At 38.6% G+C, this 20451-nt stretch overlaps 1 protein-coding gene and 1 long non-coding RNA gene across 11 annotated transcripts in view; one reads left to right on the top strand and one right to left on the bottom strand.

The window, feature by feature from the left end:
- Positions 1-20451, bottom strand: part of kcnc3a (potassium voltage-gated channel, Shaw-related subfamily, member 3a) — a 73897-nt gene that overhangs the window by 28384 nt on the left and 25062 nt on the right. For 9 of the 10 annotated variants that reach the window (XM_051887772.1, XM_051887775.1, XM_051887767.1 and 6 more), the window contains exon 3: positions 471-1455. In XM_051887772.1, coding sequence (XP_051743732.1) covers positions 471-1455 — 985 coding nt within the window. The remainder of the gene's footprint in view (positions 1-470; positions 1456-20451) is intronic. The other variant, XM_051887773.1, reaches the window with a different exon arrangement.
- On the top strand, positions 10560-11916 carry LOC127509226 (uncharacterized). Its single transcript, XR_007929171.1, has 2 exons — positions 10560-11458; positions 11869-11916. It is a non-coding gene; the product is annotated as an uncharacterized LOC127509226 (long non-coding RNA).

Below are 20451 nucleotides of genomic sequence, written 5' to 3'. Positions count from 1 at the left end.
AAATGCTAGATTCAGGATCATATTCCCTTCCCTTCTGATTGGCTGGAATGTTTTCTAGTAGTCTAAGATTGGAACGCATGAAACATAATCCTGCTATAAATTTAATAACATCCATGTCCTCTGTCAAACTCGTCCGTGACAGCCCAGTCTCGCATATCACTACTCTCAAATATTTGTGTGTGTAGACAGTTACACATGATTATATAAAAGACTCGGTTTAGGCGATGACAGTTCATTATAAAGATCTGTAAGTGAAGAGCACAGGCAGAACTTTCATGATGGGTGAGATGGAGCTAGCTGACATCACACACAAAAAAAACACTCACTTTAAGTGTTGTGTGCCAATAGCATATTTTTGTTGGTAATATAGCAATTATTTGGCTTACTGTTGGAAATGTAACCTATTAGTGCAGAGAGACCTCACACACACAAACATGTAAACACATGGGTACACTCACACGCACACACACCTGCTCTGTTAATCTCTATGATTTCCTCCTGTGCAAGAGGACAGTCTCCTGCCATGCTTCCAGAGCCCACCATACCGCCCAGCACATTACCCATGATCCTGTGCGGCGAGGCAGTGGCCATGGCCAGGGCATCTGGCTTACAGTAGTTGGGCGATCCAGGCTGCGGAGCCCGCGGGATGTGCTTGTTCTTTTTCTTGGGCAGCTTCTGCTTGGCCATGGCCAGAGAGTAGTACATGCCGAAGTTGTTTACAATGACGGGCACAGGCATGGCGATGGTCAGCACGCCCGCCAGGGCGCACAGGGCGCCCACTAACATACCAGACCACGTTTCTGGATACATGTCACCATAGCCCAGTGTTGTCATGGTGACCACTGCCCACCAGAAGCCAATGGGGATGTTTTTGAAGGTGGTGTGGGCGCTCGCCGTGGGGTCAGCCGGGTCAGCGCCGATGCGCTCGGCGTAGTAGATCATAGTGGCGAAGATGAGCACTCCGAGAGCAAGGAAGATGATAAGAAGCAAGAATTCATTGGTGCTGGCGCGGAGAGTGTGACCCAGCACTCTCAGCCCCACGAAATGGCGAGTAAGCTTGAAGATTCGCAGGATTCGGACGAATCGCACCACACGCAAAAAGCCCAGCACGTCTTTTGCCGCTTTAGAGGAGAGGCCGCTCAGCGCCACCTCCAGGTAAAAGGGCAGGATGGCTACAAAGTCGATGATGTTCAGCGAGCTCTTGAAGAACTCGGCCTTGTCCGGGCAGAAGATGACACGGGCGAACACCTCGATGGTGAACCAGATGACGCATACGCCCTCCACGTAGGTCAGCCAGTTGTCAGTCACTACCTCATACACAATCTCCTCCTTCGTGACGTTCCCCACTGTCACGTTCTCTGTCTTATTGTAGATGGTGTTGAAGGCCTCGTGTGTCTCCAAGCAAAATGTTGAGATGGAGATGAGGATGAACAGGAGCGAGCCGAACGCCACATACTAAAACAGAGAGAGGAAGACACAGAGAGAGACAGGAAGACACAAAGAGAGATGAGAAGATGAGCACAATTATATTATACAGAGAAATCAGTGAGATCACTATTGGATCACTATTTAAATTAAGAACTGTTACAGTGTCATTTCTATGGCAGAATTGCAAAAATAATGACAGTCTGATCATCAACATGATCTTCATTGGGGTTTTCAACCGGGGCTCCGCCAATTATTGTTGTGTCCCAAATGACGTACTATGCATTAGTGAAATGTCGTGGACAAAAAATGCACATTGTCTATAGTCAATAGTGTAGCGATGTATGAAGCATGTTTGTCAATGTGGCGCATCCACAAATTTTTTCAGTTAAAAAAGTGCATCATCTGAGTATTTTAAGTGCACTTTTTCTTGTTGGTATTTTCAATGTGAACACACTATTCACACTATTTACTGTATCCTACAAAATGGGTACCATAGAATAGTGCACAAGTATGCAAATTATGTGAAAAATGAACCAACATAAGAAGCTGAGTTCCACTAATCATTTCATTGTTCCTCACACATTAAAATATACTACGTAAAATTTAAATGTAATAATAATAGTTGTTTTAATGGCTTTGCAACTTAAGTATCATATACAACAAAGGGTCCTTCTCGGACTAAAAAAGGTTTAAGACACCTTTTCTAGATAGATTTTCTAAATCAAAATAGCATGCTGGGTTTCTCTTTCTGTGCTCAAAACCACAAGTTGTTGGCATCAGGTACACAAGAACACTGAAAACAAGCAGACGAGACAGAATAAGCACTTTAACATCCAGGGGTTGCTGTGATGCAGTTTGGACCACTGCAGAGGTCCTTCTCACTCAGAAAGAGATGTACCACAGATAGAGGGCGCCAAATACTACAACAAAACAGCAAAAGTGCTCTGCGAATAGTGGGAATGGTGTGAATGCAGCAGTCTCATTGACACGCTGCACTGAGGAAACACCACAGTGGAAGAAGATGGGGGTAAAGCAGACTTTGTGAAATGAGTGTGAAGACGAGGAGAATAGATGTTGGAGGCGGTAAAAGAGAGAAGAGATGGGTATGTATACAACTGTAATGGAGGGGAAGAAGGAAGAGACAAAAGAAATGTATATTTAGAAATTTAAAAAAAAAATTTGAGCACATAAGGAAACGGAAGAGGGAAAAAAGTGAAAGGGAGGGGCCAGTGAATTATAGCAGTGTGTGGTGTGCGTGGTCACCATTCTGAAAACAGAGATGTCATGTTGTCTCTCCTGTAGATAGATGTGCATTGATTGGCTAGTGCACGTCTCTTGTTAAAGCCCACAGCCTCTTCTCCTATCACCTGCAATCAATATAATCTGTTTATCTCAGTCCACCTCCGTGCCAGCATCCATACTATGATTTTTTTTTATGTAGCCCGTCATTAAAGCCATTTATTTGGAAGTGTAGGTGTGTGTGTGAAACGCTGCTGCTGCCATTCCCCCTCTGCAGTGCTCACATTATTCTCCCCACTCCCCGCTCCTCATTTCTCCCCCTCCTCTCTGTCAGTCCACACTTGCCCCTCCTCCCTTTACTGGGGTAAACCATTCCTTTTGCAGAGGAATATCTCTCCACCTCCTTTTCTGCCTCCGATCTTCTGGCTCCTCTGCACTGACAGTCCACCTACCATGTTTTCAATTTTTCTGTCTCTGTGGCTTTCCTGCAAGTTGCCCAGATGTCCCACACATTTCACAATGGCATGGCAGACATTTACAGTGCAAAAATAATTTTCATAATCAGTGTTTTAGCTTGTTTTCATAATCAGTAAAAATATCTAAACGAAATATATTTTGCAATTGTGTAAGATTTGTTTTCAGAGAATATATTGTGAAAAAGTTTGTTATATCTTAATGAATGTCACTAAATTTTGATGAAACAAGAAAACTTGCCAATGGGGTAAGAAAAATAAACATAATATTTATTATAATCTGATTATTATGATTACCTCATGATTTACTCACCCTCAAGCCATCCTAGGTGTTTATGACTTTCTTCTTTCTGATGAACACAGTCGGAGATATATTAATAATCACCCTGAAGCTCCTAAGCTTTATAATGGCAGTGCACGGAAACCACCTGTTTGAAGCTCAAAAAAGTGCATCCATCCATCATAAACATACTCCACACGACTCCGGAGGTTAATAAAGGCCTTCTGAAGCGATGCGCTTGTGTAAGAAAAATATCCATATTTAACACGTTATAAAGTAAAATATCTAGCTTCCGCCAGACCACCTTCTGTATTCAAATGACGAAGAAAGTGTAACGCCTCTTGCAGTTCAAAACGCTTACGCTACGTCCTACGTCTTCTGTATTCTATGGAGCCCCGGACATGACATGCAGGAAAAAAATAGTAGGCTAAATCGTGCGCACAATTTACTATTTCGTTCCCTCGATTTACTAAAACGTGCGCACGATTTACTATTTCATTCCCTCGATTTATAAATCATGCGCATTTAGTAAATCGAGCTAATGAATTAGTAAATCGTGCGCACGATTTAGTAAATCGAGGGAACAAATTAGTAAATCGTGCGCACGATTTAATTTTTTTTCTTGCATGTCATGTGCGGGGCTCCGTAGTATTCAACTTACGAAACTAGCGTAACTGATGTAACTGTTTCGTAAGTTGAATACGGAAGGCAGTGTGGCGGATAGAGTGATTTTGTGTCTCATTAGAGTGATTTTTAATATAACTCCGATTGTATTCGTCTGAAAGAAGACAGTCATATATACCTATGGCTTGAGGGCAGTGATAGGAATAACGCGTTACTTTTTCCAGTAAGGAGTAATCAGACGAATGACTTTTTCTCCCGTTACAACGCCGTTACCGTTACTGACAAAAAACCGTTACTATAATTGAGCTCACTGAAGCGGTTTTCATCCGAGTAGGCTCTCTCTCGGCCATATGACCTGCAAAGTTTTTCCTCTGGTGTGTGTGTTGGGGTGGGACACATGCTAACTGATGATGATGTGTGACTAGAGTTGATAGACCTGCAAAGCGTTTTGTTGTAAAGAAATAGTAGGTTAGTCATTCACAAATATAATTTTAAACTGATAATAATGTACAATGCTCTGTGCGTGTGTCTGTGAGCATGCGAGCGGAGTGTGAGCTCAAACCAGAATACCCTTTGTGGCATGCTGTGACATCGAAAATATGTGAAATAAGTTTTTTTCTAGCAGACTAGTAGTTGTTCATTTAAGCCATTAGTTGACTAATCACATTTATATTAATTTAATTTCTTAAATACTGGAGAGAATAAACCATAATAATGAGCGTTTACGTAATATAGGCTATATAGCACTCAAGTGCACACATAAAGCTTGCCATAAAGAACAGGCAATAATGATTATGAATGTGACAAAAACAGCAAGGAGACATTTTAATTGTTTATTAATAAAGAAATGTTTTCTGAATCAGTGTCGGCTACAAAGATGAAGTTACATTACTGACTCTCATCATCTCCGCATAGGCTACTGGACGCGCCTAGAGAGAGAATGCAAATTTCATTCGGATTACATAATCAGAGTAGCCTATTTCTTTTTGTTTTTAATTATTTCATTTAAAAGTAGACATTTCAAGCTTTATTATTATTTTCATGTCTGTGAGGCAAGCAGCCTATACGCTGAGTTTCGGTTCATTTAGCCTATAAGACGCGCTCCAGTTCACGTGCAAGTGATCGCGCCGGCGCCTCCGTGTCATGATTATATTGTCTGCTATATTTGCTTCTTATTTATTAAATCCAGGCAATTGGTTGATGAAACATTGATTAAAATTAAGATACAATTTTTACAAAACGAAATTCACTTTAAAGAAAGGCTTTCTACAAAACAAAACTTAATGAAGTGGTCAAAATCATGTCTGACCCACTCCATGCCTCTCGATATATTGCTCATCTTATGATGCATCTTACTCATGCTGTTTACTTTTCATAATCAAATAGATGAATTCAAAAACATAACATAGGACTATTTAAACATAAATATGAAACTACGTTTTCTTTAATGGCTACCAACACGTATACAGTACAGAGAAATTTCATGTCGTGAGCAAGAGCAGATCATGAGTCACGAGTCGGATCAAAATGAATTAAATATTACATTTTGATTAAACATTATGAGGTCAAAAAATGTAAAAATAATAAATAAAATAAGTAAAAAATGAAGCATAAATTCAAAATAAGATCTATAACATGCAGTTACAAAATAGATGCATGATTAATCAGTAAAAGATTGTGTACACCTTTTAAGTATTTAAGAGAGTCATTGAATCATTCACTCAAACCAATTTTTTTTTTCTTCAAAATTCATTCAAAATAATTAAACATTTTTAAATAGACTATAGCAATTAACATTTTTGTCAGGAGTCAGGACCTCTAATAAATCACGTTATTTTGTTTTGTTTTCTGATTCTCAATTTATCCAGAATCGTGCAGCTCTATTTCATGCTGACTTAAGTAAATTGATCTAATAAGTACATTTATTTAAGTACATTTATCTTATTTTAAAGATGTTTGTACTGGAAAATTAGACAAAAATACTGATCATGAGATTGATTTGTGCAGTCTAGGTGCACCGATACATTACTTTCAGTTCCTTTCTGTACCCATAAAAAAACAATAACAAATGATGAAAACAGATACAAACAAAAACAATTAACCGTTTGAATTAAGACACCTAAAAAACAGTTTTAAGGACATCTCTCAAATAGCTGCAGTCAGGTCAATCCTCCCATGACGAACGAGGAGCAGTCAAATGAAGGACTGAGGCACCCTGGGAGAATTAACTAATTCCCCAACCCGATTAGCATGAACTAATTTAACGAGCCCATCTTGTCGTGCCCTCAAAATCCTGATGAGGGACCCGTTTGTGTGTCAAGCAGACACTCCACCACGCACGATGTCACCAGCACTCCACATGTTCTGCTCCAGATACAAGCGAGCTCTTATCTCTCAATCCTCTGATCTCAAATAGGATGTATTGATGGTAAAAATAAGACGTCATTCTGTTTTGAAAAGAAATCAGTTTTCTTTAATATTCTGGAGAAGAAAGTGTCATACCATGGACAAAAACATCAATGAATCACGCTAACTCAACTCTGAATAGCAACAATTTCTGACACAAACGGATAATATACATATATATATATATATATATATATATATATACACACATATATAGGCCTTTCATTTTATGTCATTTAATATGTCTCTGTTTTGCCTACACCTGACTACAGTGTCTGACAGTCTTCATGCCAACAGGTAGTCGACTTTGTTGTCATGTCACTTAACTCACATCAGCTCCTGTTGCTGAAGTGAATAGAAATGGCCAACTCTCTTTGAAAATTAATATCTTTCAGTTCGCTTTCACACTGTAGAGCACTGTATGGGTAAACACACCCTTGATTCTTAAAGAAGACAAAACCTCAGCGCTTATGCAAGAACAGAATTGAGAGTTTGTTGTATCACTGCAGTCTGGCTCCACAGTTGTGAAACGAAGTCTAAGAGCATCACTGTTTAAAGATTTAGAGGATGAATAAGGACTCCAGCAGGAGAGACTCTCCTGGAATGAAGTAACTCTTCACCATAATGCCCTAATGCCACTCCTGGGAGTGTAGACACGCTCCTAATGGCTGTTTGCTGCCCACATATCTGCTCTTGTTCCTGTATTCCATTACAAGATCCACCGCCACTATGAACATGTTCGTAACCATCATGACCAGCTTTTTCTGTAAGAAAGGCTGAGTGAAATATGACCCCTTGAGATGATGCCTGCTGACTCGATACTGTCAAACTTTCTAAGAACACGATGAAACATACCATGCTAAAAAGTTGATGTGATGAACGACTTACACAAACTTGAACGTGTGTGCATGCATCTGAATGTTGGGTCCTAAAACCAAGCTCATAAGAGTTAATGGTGTACAAGACACCAATATCTGAACCATACGAGAATGGATTTTACACATTGGAATGAGTGTACAGTACAAACATGACTTCCCCTAGTGCACCAATAAAGGCCACGTTCACACTGTCAGTTTTTGGGATTGACAACCGCATTTACTTACAGGTGTGAATCTTGAAATGTCTCGTTCACACAGCAACTTACAGTAGTGTCTGGAACACTGTCTGTATGAACGTGCAACGAGAGTCAAGCCCGTATTTTCTTACTTGTAACCATAACGACAGTGACCAACGTAATATTAAAGATGCCGACGTCCATAAAGCCGAAAAGTCTCTTGTCATGTCAAAAGTGATGAGACCAATTGAACCGCGAGTTTATCCATTCAAACTTCATTAACCAATAGCAGCATGTAAGCACGCGATAGCCGGAGTGTTTTACCGTTGCACTCGCGTGTCACATCCTTTGCGACATCTCGCACATGACACAGCATTTGAATTTGGAAAAGAAACACAAAACTGACGGGAGCCGCTCCGGTGGAAAACAGTGATTGGATCTAACACCTTAAGATGACGCACAGCTCATATCACTGTCGCTGTAAGTTACCGAAAGTGAAACCACACACAAAACACCATCTCTCTTGCACTGTATGACGTGACAGACAACTAGTTCACAGCGCGAATATTCCGAGAATGCGGTTGTGAGTCCTGAAAATTTACGTGTGTGAGTTTGGTTATAGAATGCGGTTGTCACTCCCGTAAATAACCGTACTGTGTGTGAACGTAACCATATTAAGGACTCAAATACAGGACTGACAACCGTATTCTGCTGCTGTGTGAACGTGGCCAAAGACGATCATGTAAGTTTAACATAGAATTCCATACTGTTTTGGGCCCTACATCTTAATATTTGAGTGTCGGTAAAAATTCTTTGAGTGAAGTTTATAAAGGGAACAGGCTCAGGCTGGAGTTCTGCAAAGACTTTTGGCTACTTGTCAGACAATGAATATGAGCGTGAAGCTGCCAACATGAACCATAAGCAATCTCAACCACCCAAAAAAAAGAAAAAGAGAATGAGTGGGAAAAACACTATTAGGAGCTTTTTGTATATTATTATTTTTTATTTTGACGTTATTTTCAGGACAATTTAGCACATTTAAATTATGTTTGCATTGTGTAAGATTATTTTAATCTCTGTTTATTTTTCCTCTGCCTAATTCTCAGTTTGTCCTTTTCACTCATTGAATGCATGGGCCCATGGAAAGAGTCATGAACATGAAGCCAATCTCTGTTCACAAAACTTCTGTACATGGCTTTTATACATGTTTCAGGGGTGGTGTAGCAACTGTCCAATGAGAATATACATTACATCATATCAGACCATGATATAGGAATGTGGTACATATAAAAAAAACAAGTCTAAATATGGTTAACTTCTGGCTGAAAGCATCCTACTTCCCGGAGCAGCCTTATGGCCCTCTCTCAAAGAATCAGGGACCCTTTCTTGGCTGCTTTCCAAGAAACACACACACACACACACACACACACACACACACACACACACACATAGTGTGAACATTAAAACAGACGTATGATGAAACAAGAACAACCCTTCTCCCCTCTCACCCTTGCAGCCTTAAAGACCAGGAGAGAGAAAACAGGGAGAAACAGGAAAAGTCAGGCTGATAAGATTTATCTTACACATTGATTTTTAAAATAAAATAAATTAATTTTTAAAGACAAATGAATATTTTCATGGTACTGTCATTAAAACGAGACTGTATTTTGCATTTGAGTAATGACATTTTCAAGAGAAAACTTAAAAGCCCAATTGTCTATAAAAATTGTCACAATACAGTTTTTCCTACTTTCTTTATGCAATATGTAATACATCGCATATGATCATTAAGTGTACGATTCCAAATTATTTCAAGAGCTAATTGCATATTTCTGAGAAATTATTTCTCTTTATATACTATTACAGTTGAGTGCGTTCAACACAAGACCAAGTGAAAGCCCGCACTCCATTTAGGATTAGCACAATCATCATCTTTCCACTAAAAATTGCAGAAACTGTTTCAGAAAGCTCAGGAGAACCTTCACTATTACTTGGCTTGAGAACGGTCGAGTAAGTAAGTAAAGCGAGCTATTCCAAGAGGAGCATTTAAGTGTTGCTTTTCCCAGAGACACTGTGTCAGCTCTGTGGGACACGCCTGCTAGATTTCTGCAGGAACTGCCTGCAGAGCAAATACTAAAAAACATGTTCTAGCAAATCATAGGCCTGATGAGATAAAAAAAAAAATGCATCATGTCTTACAAAACAACAATATTTTGTTGTATTGTGCAGAACACTGCATAGAACACAGAACTGCACATTCTTTGAAGTGCGAAAGGTCAAGGCTTTGCTCTTGGATCCCTCTGAACATTGTTCTTAGATCAGCAGTGTGTGTGCTACATAGTGTCATTGTGACAGCTCACACTAACATAAACTAAAATTTCTTCCAATTCCTTCACAAATCTAAAAAAAATATTAAAAACCTAAACTAGTTATGTAATATACATGTTGATTCTGACTTAGGACAGCACACTTTCACTGTCAACGACAGTGAGCTTATTGCATACCCTCTATACACACATTGTTACAGTCGAAAACAAAAGTCTGAGACCACATGTGAAACAAATCAAACGAACATGGGCAATGCCACATTACAGCTGCCAGTCATGTATAAGGCACGTTCAAATAAAACACGTTCTTCTATTGTGATGTATATCTGAGTAAAACGGCTTCTTGAACAAGAAAAATGTAGGACGGGACCTGTGTAAACCTGTGCTGTTTGAACGTCTGTCATGCACATCTATGTTGTGTGTTTTCAGTAACTCAAAGAGATTCAGATATAACTGTGTCACCTGGAGTTTTTAAATCCAGACATTGTACGAAGCTGCTCCCATCTGTTTTGTGGTTCAAATACTGGGCTTCAAACTTAATAAAAATCTATTCAAAACCACCGAAATCGTGGCACCTGTGCTATGGACAGAGGCGTAGCAGCTGCGGGGGCCGGGGACGCACATTTCCCTACTTCTATATAAAGGTGATTCTGTCCCCCACACTTTTTGACACACCACCACCATTACCGCCCATGTTGTCTAGTGTTGGTTACTTACAGTAGGTTTGAATGAACTATCAGGTGCGTGTCAGTGTTGCTCTGTTTGTCCTCTTATTAGTTGTCATTTTAATTTGGCAGGCAGGGAACTCATGTTAAATGCCCTGCAGTAAAAAAAAAACAGGGGAAAATAACGTCCTTCTTTCAAATACACCATGTTTAATGTATTTTGCGATAGAAATTTCTATAATATGATGAGGTAACATTAGTAATTATCATTCCCCATTAAAGAAAAACAACACTGAATACTTTATTTTCATGTCAGCTGTTTGTTCATTACTGATATGTTCTTAACTTTAACTGGTGTGTACGAAAGGCAGGCTTTCTTATCTCCAGCAGAGCAGTACTTAAATTTATTGACACGTTAGATTGATAAAGAAAAATTCATGACTGAAAAAGTAAAGAGAGGGGTGTGCTTGATGTTAAAGGGGTACTTCACCGCTGGCAAAATGGGCTTTCAATAAAACCTGGCTGTCGTAGAAAACTTGGCTGCTATGCAGTAGAAAGCCGAAAAAAAAAAAAAAAAAAAATGAATCTCTGAAAGGCTGTTGTCTTCACTTTTCCCAAACAGGTAGGAAAACTTCAATACCCATAATGCTCTGGGCATATTGCCATCCAAGGCCACTCCCATCAGTCTGCTATGGATACACTTAACCAGTCGAATAATAGTGTTGACTCATATTGTTCCCGGGTGCAAGAATTCAAAGAGGAAATGTTTAGCAAGAGTGAGTTACTTCTGGTTTCCAGTGAAGGATCCAGCATGTTGTAGGCTGTGGCTAAAGGCTGCAAAGAATCGTAAATACAGAGAGAATACTGCCATGGAAAAAAAAAAATGGAAATGGAATAAATGGAAAGAAACAGCCGTTCTGTCAGTTCCGCCCACCCTAGAAGCAAAACACTGTCGCGTACAGGTAAGAAAGCTGTTGTCATAGTGTTCCATTTTTACCATAATGCTGTTTAAGGACAAGTGGTGCTCCCTGCAGAGCCAAATGAAATCAACAAAGTTACAAGAAGTATTATGCACGATAAATCGAGAAAAACATCTCAATGTGGTACATGTGAATAAAAGCCTAAATTCATTCTGTTCATCATATAAATTGGACTAAGCCACTCGATCCATATGGATTAGTTTTACGATCTCCGTATGAACTTTTTGAGACGACAAAGTGATAGTTGTGTGGACTGTCAGTGAGGGACAGAAATGTCTCAGATTTCATTTGAAATATCTTCATTTGTGTTTCGAAGATGAACAAAAGACTTACAGGTTTGGAACAACATGACGTGAGTAACTGATGACGATTTTTTTTTTTTTTCATTTTAGGCAAACTAACCCTGTAAGTGAAGGTAAATAGTTGGGACTGAAAGAAAATCAATATATTGGATCAGTGCATTAGGTGACAGCAGCCTAATCTGCCTGACAACCACTCACTGTTCCTGTCTGAAAGACTTTTATAGCTTTAATAAGGATTAATCTATCTTTCATTCATACAGCGAATACTATGCTTTTTTACATTTGATTACTTTATTCAGTTTCTGTAGTATTTACCTGAATGCTACTTTTAAACATTTCATTAAATGTTCAATGTTTAATAATTCTTAAATAAATCCCAAAAGCTTTCTGTTTTTTTCCAAGTTTAAATTTTTTTTTTTTTTTTTTTTTTTTGTGTGTTCTCAGACCACACTGTATATCATACACAAACACTGCAGCACAGCATTTAACATCTTGTCTTAGCCAACATGTTGCTGCACTGTACTGCACCACTGATAAGAAACTACAGAGAGGGTGAGTAACCACTGAAATGAATAGGAATTGCCCATGGTATGCAAAGCTAAAACCACAGCTGAATAATTTTTTCTATCATTAATAAATCATCTACAGTTGGTGTTTATGAATATACATAGGCTCTGGGCTAAAAATAGAGGTCTAGATTTGTCTGGAGTATTGGAAACAGAAGGCAGAGTCTCTAGTAAAAGGAGCAATCTGGCCGCAGGCGCGCAAGTTTAAAGAGCAGATGACTGGAGAGGAGATGGGAAGTGGATACAATAGAAGAGGCAGATGTCGTAGTTTAAACAACCAGAACTCTATGCCATCTATCACATCCCTCCACTACTCACTTCAATATGCATCTACAAAATGTTCTGATTTTCTCTCATCCATCAGGAAAAAATCCCTTCTTTATATTCCAGCCATTTCTGTATCCTCATTCTCTTCACTCTCTTTCTTCATATCTCTGTTTTCTCCTCTATCCACATCTTTCATTAGACATGAAGTGACCTAATTTATTTGCACCGTGCAGTACACCATGAATATTACAGACCACACTGTCATACGCACTTCATAGTTTACAGGACTCCCACTTTTCCCTCAATCTTGCTGTCATATTCTCATTGGTCTCTTTTTCTCTCTCCTCTGTCCATCCCTCTGTTCCCGTCTTCTTTCATCATGAATAATGAATACAAGTGCAAATAGGCCATATCTGACTAAACACACTTAGTCAAAAGCCTGACCTCTTAGACGCAAGACCACTCAGCATAATTTTCAAAAATTATACTTATTTTCTTTTTGTTGTCTTTAATGAGTTGTTTTACTTGAATGCTAGATTTTTTTACCTGTGTCATAAAAAGCAGATTTCCTGTTTTAAACTATGCAAATCGATCATAAAAATATGAATTCGAGTGAATTCAGGTTGATTAGGACACTTTTTCCCAGTCATCTCAAAGGCAAAAAATGTCCCAACCACCCTGAATTCACCCTACATTTCAAAACCATTATCTAAACAAAGAGACAAGAGTGGAATAAAACCATTATCTCAATCTAAACAAAGAGTGGAATAAACAAACCATTTCAATATTTTTTGTATGAAAATTATTTTTTGCACAAATTACTATTGTCTCTGTTGTGGCATCAATTCTACCATGACCAGCGAATTTCTAACCCGATAAAGTTTTCTTTAGAAGTGTAGAGTGCTTAATCAACCAGAAAACAACACTTTCAGTAAATAGCAGTTTGAGATGAAATATGAAATGTGACAAAAATAAAGACAAATTAAGGCAAATATCTCTTGTGAACAAAATATTTTTAATTTATACATCATTTCCAGTCAAACTGTCAGTGTCAAATTATGCAAAAGTGTGCAAGTAGTAGTGATTCTACTTTTTTGACACAAGGCTAAAACCGTACATGTTTTGCCTCCAAATATGGTCCAGTATAAGTAAGACAAAAAAAATACTATATTCTGAGATGGAAATGTAGTAAGATTGTCTAAGAAGTGACAAAGAAAGGTGCAAAGTGTGTTTGTCAGTCAAAGATTTAAGAGAATTAACAAAAAAAGTGCAAGCATGATGGAAGAGTCGAGAGAAGTACAGTAGGATTAAGGGAAGGAGAAGCAGCATTTCCGACAGAAGATTACAACAGACTATTAGCATCAATTAACTGGGATGTATAAAGCCCTACAGACAGGTCTATACTAATCAGAGCTCGGTGATGTATACGTGACCTAACTGCTACAGAGATAGTGATACTGAGACAGGAAAAGAGAAAGAGAGAATGTGAGAGAAAGAAACTAGCAAAAGCAGGACAGTACATCAGAATTCATAAGGAATAGATCAGAACAGAACATTTGAATATCTGAATTAACAAGAATGTTAATTCAGAAAGGAGAAACCCTGCCTTCATAAAAAGCAGCATTCAGATCCCAAATGTACAGCACACTATTGAGTCAGCTCACCTGCTCTTTCTCTACACTGCATACAAAGGAATGCTCTAGCAGCCATAAAAACAATGTCATTGTTAAATTTTCAGGCAACATTGCTATTTTAGATTTAATGCACATGGAGGCAAGTCCCCAGTGTATTTTTCAGAAATAAGCAATTCTGTACAGTGATTGTTTAAAGGAACACTCATTAAAAATGTCACCACTGAAGAAATGAAATAAATAATTTTGAAAAATGTTTAAAATTAGGTACATTCATGAAGACACCAGTCATGAGAGGAGTTATTTTACACAGAACAGGGCCAATTCGCATCACATAACAATTGTCCATATACTGTGATGTACCTTCCTGCCTCACACAGTAAACAAAGGAAGGTATTTACAAGAGAACAGAGAGACACAGTAAAAACATTCTTAACTCTTACTGAATTAAAGGATTAGTTCACTTTAAAATGAAAATTACCCCAAGCTTTACTCACCCTCATGCCATAGGTGTATATGACTATCTTCTTTCTGATGAACACAAGCGGAGATCCAAGCTTTATAATGGCAGTGAACGATACCAACGAGTATGAGCTGAAGAAGGTGTCTCCATCCACATCCATCCATCATAAACATACTCCACACGGCTCCGGGGGATTAATAAAGGCCTTCTGAAGCGAAACGATGTATTTGTGTAAGAAAAATATCCATATTTAACAAGTTTAAAGTAAAATATCTAGCTTCCGCCAGACCGCCTTCCGTATTCAACTTACAAAGAAAGTGTACACTGGCATTGCATCAGTTAAGCTTTTTCCGTAAGTTGAATAGGGAAGACGTAGGACATAGTGTAAGCTTTTTGAACTGCGAGAGTTTTACACTTTCTTCGTAAGTTGAATACGGAAGGCGGTTTATGATGGATGGATATGGATGGAAGCACTTTCTTCAGCTCATACTCGGTGGTATCGCTCACTGCCATTACAAAGCTTGGATGCGTCAGGATACTTATTAATATATCTCCGATTGTGTTCATCAGAAAGAAGAAAGTCATACACACCTAGGATGGCTTGAGGGTGAGTAAAGGGGTAATTTTCATTTGAAAGTGAACTAATCCTTTAAATTTGACTCAATCAAGCTCTAAGAAACGTTTAACTACATAGATGTTGTTTGCAGTTATATGAATGCGACACCTTGTATGGATATGTAATATGAGACGATGAATAGGCTTTATGCATTAAAACTGTAGCATTCAGTACACTAGTAGATCATTTAATACGAACAAAAGCAGATACTTTACATTTACTTGAGTTTTCTTAAAGAGCTTAATTTAGGCTTTTTTCCCCCAATAAGTAAATTAGGCTTTTATGATCTCAAACATCTGTTTGACGTAAAACAGAATCTGCTTTCTCCTGCACACCATACAGTGAATAGCATGTAAGTAAGTGTGAATATAATCGCAGTGTGTAATGATGTGTAGCTCCCTCAGGTCACATAGCAGTTGTCTGTTTCTGCTCGGTTTCAGCAGTGACTGGTTAGTGTCCATTGTGCGTGTACATGTTGCTGCGAGCCACAAATTCTGCGTTCACAGCAGAGATATAAGAATATCAGAGAGAGAGAGAAAGGTGGAGTGGAACTAGATACTGGGAATGCAGAGGATGTTTATAGGGGTCATATAAAAAAGCGCCCTCTTATTGTCAGAGGTGGAAGTGCAGGTCTCCAAGGTCTGGCATGGGAAAACTGAGGCCCTGCTGTTCTCCCCATACAGTGCTCATGTTTCTGCCTGTTGTTGCTCCCTGCACCCCAGGTCTGTTCTATTCATATCCAGCAGCGCTGTGTGTGAGAGAGAGCGAGAGAAAGAAAGAGAGAAATCCTGCGCTAACCTAATCTGCTATATGCCAGTGCACTGCAGCATTTGCCTGATGCAACTGCACATACGGACAAGAATGTTATGAATCACATATGCAAAATAAAAAAGCACACACACAGGTGAAGACATATTAGGAATCATTACGGAGAGCAGAACACAGTGAGAGAACACAGAAAAACAGTCACCTCTGTCACGCAGGGTCATGTCCGGCAACATCACAACACTGTGCTGGTGGCAGATATAACAATGGCAACGGTTGTGCAACATTCTCATAGCAAGATGATAAAAAGTTTAGACCTCAAATAGATTACAGGTAAAATCGTGTATATATTATATATATATATATATATATTTCCACATATGAAGATATATTGGTACCTCAACATGAAATTTATAACATTAAATTGTTTATATTAGCATAAAAATGTACTTTAAAGTTGTTTAATGGACTTGGTGTCTATTTATATTTGTCTATTCATTGTCTATTCAAAATTCCCAAAACAAACATCACAGTAAACATCACAGCATATATGTGGACTCAAGTTGCTGTTTCAGAAAAATGATTAAATCTTATGGCTATGTCAGGCAAAAATATTTTATAATCTAAGCAGAAGTATAAGAAAAAAGTATAGGCTAAAGCAGAAAGTATAATTAAAACACATAACTGGTAGGCTAATATGGTCTTAGAAGCTTCTAAAAATGTCACTTAAAAAAAAAAGATGATTTTAATGCATAAAATAATTTAGACTGACATTAAAATGGACAAATAGCATACCATAACGGAAATCAAAACTATGTACTGTATCAAGGGACCTCTAAATAAACTTGTTTCAGGTTTAATGGACTTGATGTCTTTTATATTACACTCTTTAATGTGACCGAAAAAGGCACTTACTTTTAGAAATTCATTCTTCACCTACAAAACTGGCCTTTCAAAAACTGTTCCAACTATTCACTCCATTCAGTAAAAAGAGGCCAACGACACAAAGAGGGCATTTCTGCATGCCATCTTTACTAGAGGGGGCTCAAGATCATGAAACCATATGGGGAAAACAAAAACAAAAAAAACAATACAACTAATAAAATTCAAACATGTAATCATGCATAGTTTGGATAGTAAAAACAAGCTTGTAAACTTTTCAAAAGAGGAGAAAATGCTTCATGTGTTTTGTTGTTGATGTCAAAGACTGTCCATCCAATAAAAGGTCCCACTTTATATTAGGTGTCCTTAACTACTATGTACTAACATTTAAATTAATCATTTGATACAATGCACTTACTGTGTACATGTTTTTACATTGTACTTATTTTTTTTAAAAATACCTGCATATAATTACATATGTAATTAATTTCTGTAATTACATAATTACACTGTTGACCCATCCCATACACCTTATATATATCCTGTCCCTAATCTTACCTGTATCGCAGCACAAGTGTTTTGAAATACAACATGGGCTTATTTCTTATTTCATGTACTTATTTCTGATGAAAGTACATAGTAGTTAAGGACACCTAATATAATGTGTGACCCAATAAAAATCACTGTCACTTGATAAAGCAAACAGAGTGTTTATCTTAGTGGTTGGAAAATCACACTTCTGCCTTTGTTCATGCATTTACAAAAGGTTAACTTCATTTTGCTATTTAGCCTAAAGGTGCAGTCACATCTACTGCTGCTCTGTGAAATTTAGCATGTGAAATCTGGTCATTGCAGTAGGAATCTGCACAATCTGGAATTTTGTACAAGGGCAAAAGATTTCGCATCAGCTTTCGCTTCAAGTTTTTTCATGCAAATTTGCTGCACTGACCAACATAAAGTTGCTTGGTTTGACTTGTATGTGGTCTGGGCTTCACTATTGCTTGCTTTCTAATCTAGCCATCTAATAAACCTGGCATTGTATATTACGAATAATGCTGGCTCTGTGACGAATTGCTTGTTAATATTGTTGCATGTTATTGGGTCTAATATGCAGTAATACATTTTGGTATGTTTTTTGGCATTTTTGCCTTTATTGGATAGGACAGTCAAGGATAGACAGAAAGCAATAGCGTGTTGTCTGAAGCGCTGTTGCGCTATATGTCGACACACTGCCCACAAGGCTATGGCTCTGACGGTATATGATTGTAAAGACAGCTTTGTTTACCTCTGTACAATAAACACTTTTGGTATTGTGTTGGCTCATCCAATATAAAATCTGGATCCTTAAGCAAAACCAGTTGAGAATCACTGATCTAATCAAGCACATGCACATCATAAACACGCACACACACACGCCTCTCGGGGGGGTAATTCTTGGTACCACTCAGTGCTTTGCGGCTGATCACTGTACTGAATCAGCACGAAAAAAATCAATAGGATAATTTAAATGAAAAACAAAGAGTGGTGGAGAGGATTTCATTATAAATCAATTGATAAATCCATCGACTAAAAGCATCTCATTTAATATGTCGAAAATGTGCAGCCTTCTGCTATACGCATACCAGAGGACACACAGGGGCTTACCGGACAAAATATCATACTTGTCCACTAATGCAATCTGCTAAGCAAGCATGTTAGTGAGACGGAAAGGGAAAGGTAGAGAGGGAGGGGGAAGCATTCTGGAGCGTCACAGTAATGTATCGCCTCAAGCCCTCTCCCTCTTTTGCCTTACTGCACCATAATGACATGAACCAACGGATACCCAAGGTGGAAAACAGATGGAGGAGGGGTCCAAGAAGAGAAATGGGTGGGAGAAAGTAAAAGAGATGGGAGAGTGGGATGCTGAAACGGTCGTTTGCTAAAGAGAACCCATCCATAATGCAAAAACAACCTATAACCGGCATCAAACCCACTTTGAGTGTGTGTGGAGATGCATAAAGGGGTTAGCGGGTATGATGATGGAAACAACAGAAGAGCACACCGCTGATGAAAAGACATCAAATGAATGTCGAGGGGGAGACGGAGGGCTGTGAAATGCAGAGGAGGGAACAGCGATACGGGAGGAGGGGGAGAAGCGAGTGGCGGCTCGTTCTGCTGTGTAAGAAGCAGCTCTGTGCGACAAGCACTGATTGGTTGGGGATTCTGTGCAGTGGCTGGTGCGGAGCTTTGTAAAAATGACACGGACACCTGCCAGTTCCTCCTCCTCCTCTTTCCTGCAGCACACAGCCAAGGCCGTATAGCACTAGGCTGCCAAGCTGAGATCCCCCCGATATCGTCAGCGAGAGGCTCTGGTGCAGGGATGCTGGGAGCGCCGTCTCACACACACCTACACGGCACAGCGATATAACAGCTACAACGGGAGGGATGAGAAAGAGGGTTTAGGGAAATAACTGGCAAGCGTGAGGCTGTACTATGGATTCATACTGTATTATTGTAATGTCTGCGCTACAATGTTGCTTCAGCTAACCATGAGAACTTATGGCTACATCAAGTAATAAAGCCATACTGTAAAAAAATAAGGTAACTAAAAGGTTCAATTTGTTAAAATGAAGGTATATGAACTAACAATGAACAATATTATACTATATAGCCTTAATTAATCTAAACCAGTGGTTCTCATCTCTTCTCTTATACATTTTATGAATATACAATATTATAGGTAGAAATTTTGAAACAATGGGGGGGCCATAGGTTCCGCGTTGGGCCATTTTGTGTTTGCAAACAGTGACGACGTTTTTGTGGGGGGAGCCTGCCTGGTGGCAGAAAATGACAGTTCTGCAGTAGCAGTCTGTGGAAGCCATGGAATAAAAGAATAAAAAAAGTTAATTTCAAGTTTCTATCTCACAATTTTGACTTTTTTCTCCTCAGAATTGTGGTATAAACTCACAAAAACTGGGGGAAACTGGGAGATATAAACATGCAAATGCAAGAAAAAAGACAAATTTGTGAGATAAAAATGTTACATGTTTAAAAGTTATCTATGTAAAATGTTATAGGTTTAAATATTATTTGTAACTGTTATGTATGTATGTCTCCTATGAACTGGATATGTGAATATTATGTAGACTTACTGTTTACATCAAATTCATGCTTTAATAGTAGACTAATCATTGCAGGTTTCTTTAGTCCAGCCTGTGACTTGCAACATAAATGTCTGTGTTTAGCTTCAAAGAGCATCTTCAATGACGGTATTCTATAAAAACGAAGACTATATTTTTTGCATTCTCATTCTGACATCCAAAGGCACAACAAAACATCTCTTATTTTGTGGATTTTGCCCATTTTCCTTCACTTGTTACTGCTGTTTTTCTGCCACCACTATGCGCGCGAAGCTGCAAGTGACATAACTGTGACGTCTGCTCCAAATTGGTCTATAACAACACCCCTTAGCCGTTCTAAAATCTAAAAACCACTTTCATCTTC

The sequence above is a fragment of the Ctenopharyngodon idella genome, chromosome 3, assembly GCF_019924925.1.
Source record: "Ctenopharyngodon idella isolate HZGC_01 chromosome 3, HZGC01, whole genome shotgun sequence".
Taxonomy (NCBI): domain Eukaryota; kingdom Metazoa; phylum Chordata; class Actinopteri; order Cypriniformes; family Xenocyprididae; genus Ctenopharyngodon; species Ctenopharyngodon idella.
This window is presented reverse-complemented; position numbering and strand designations above follow the sequence as displayed.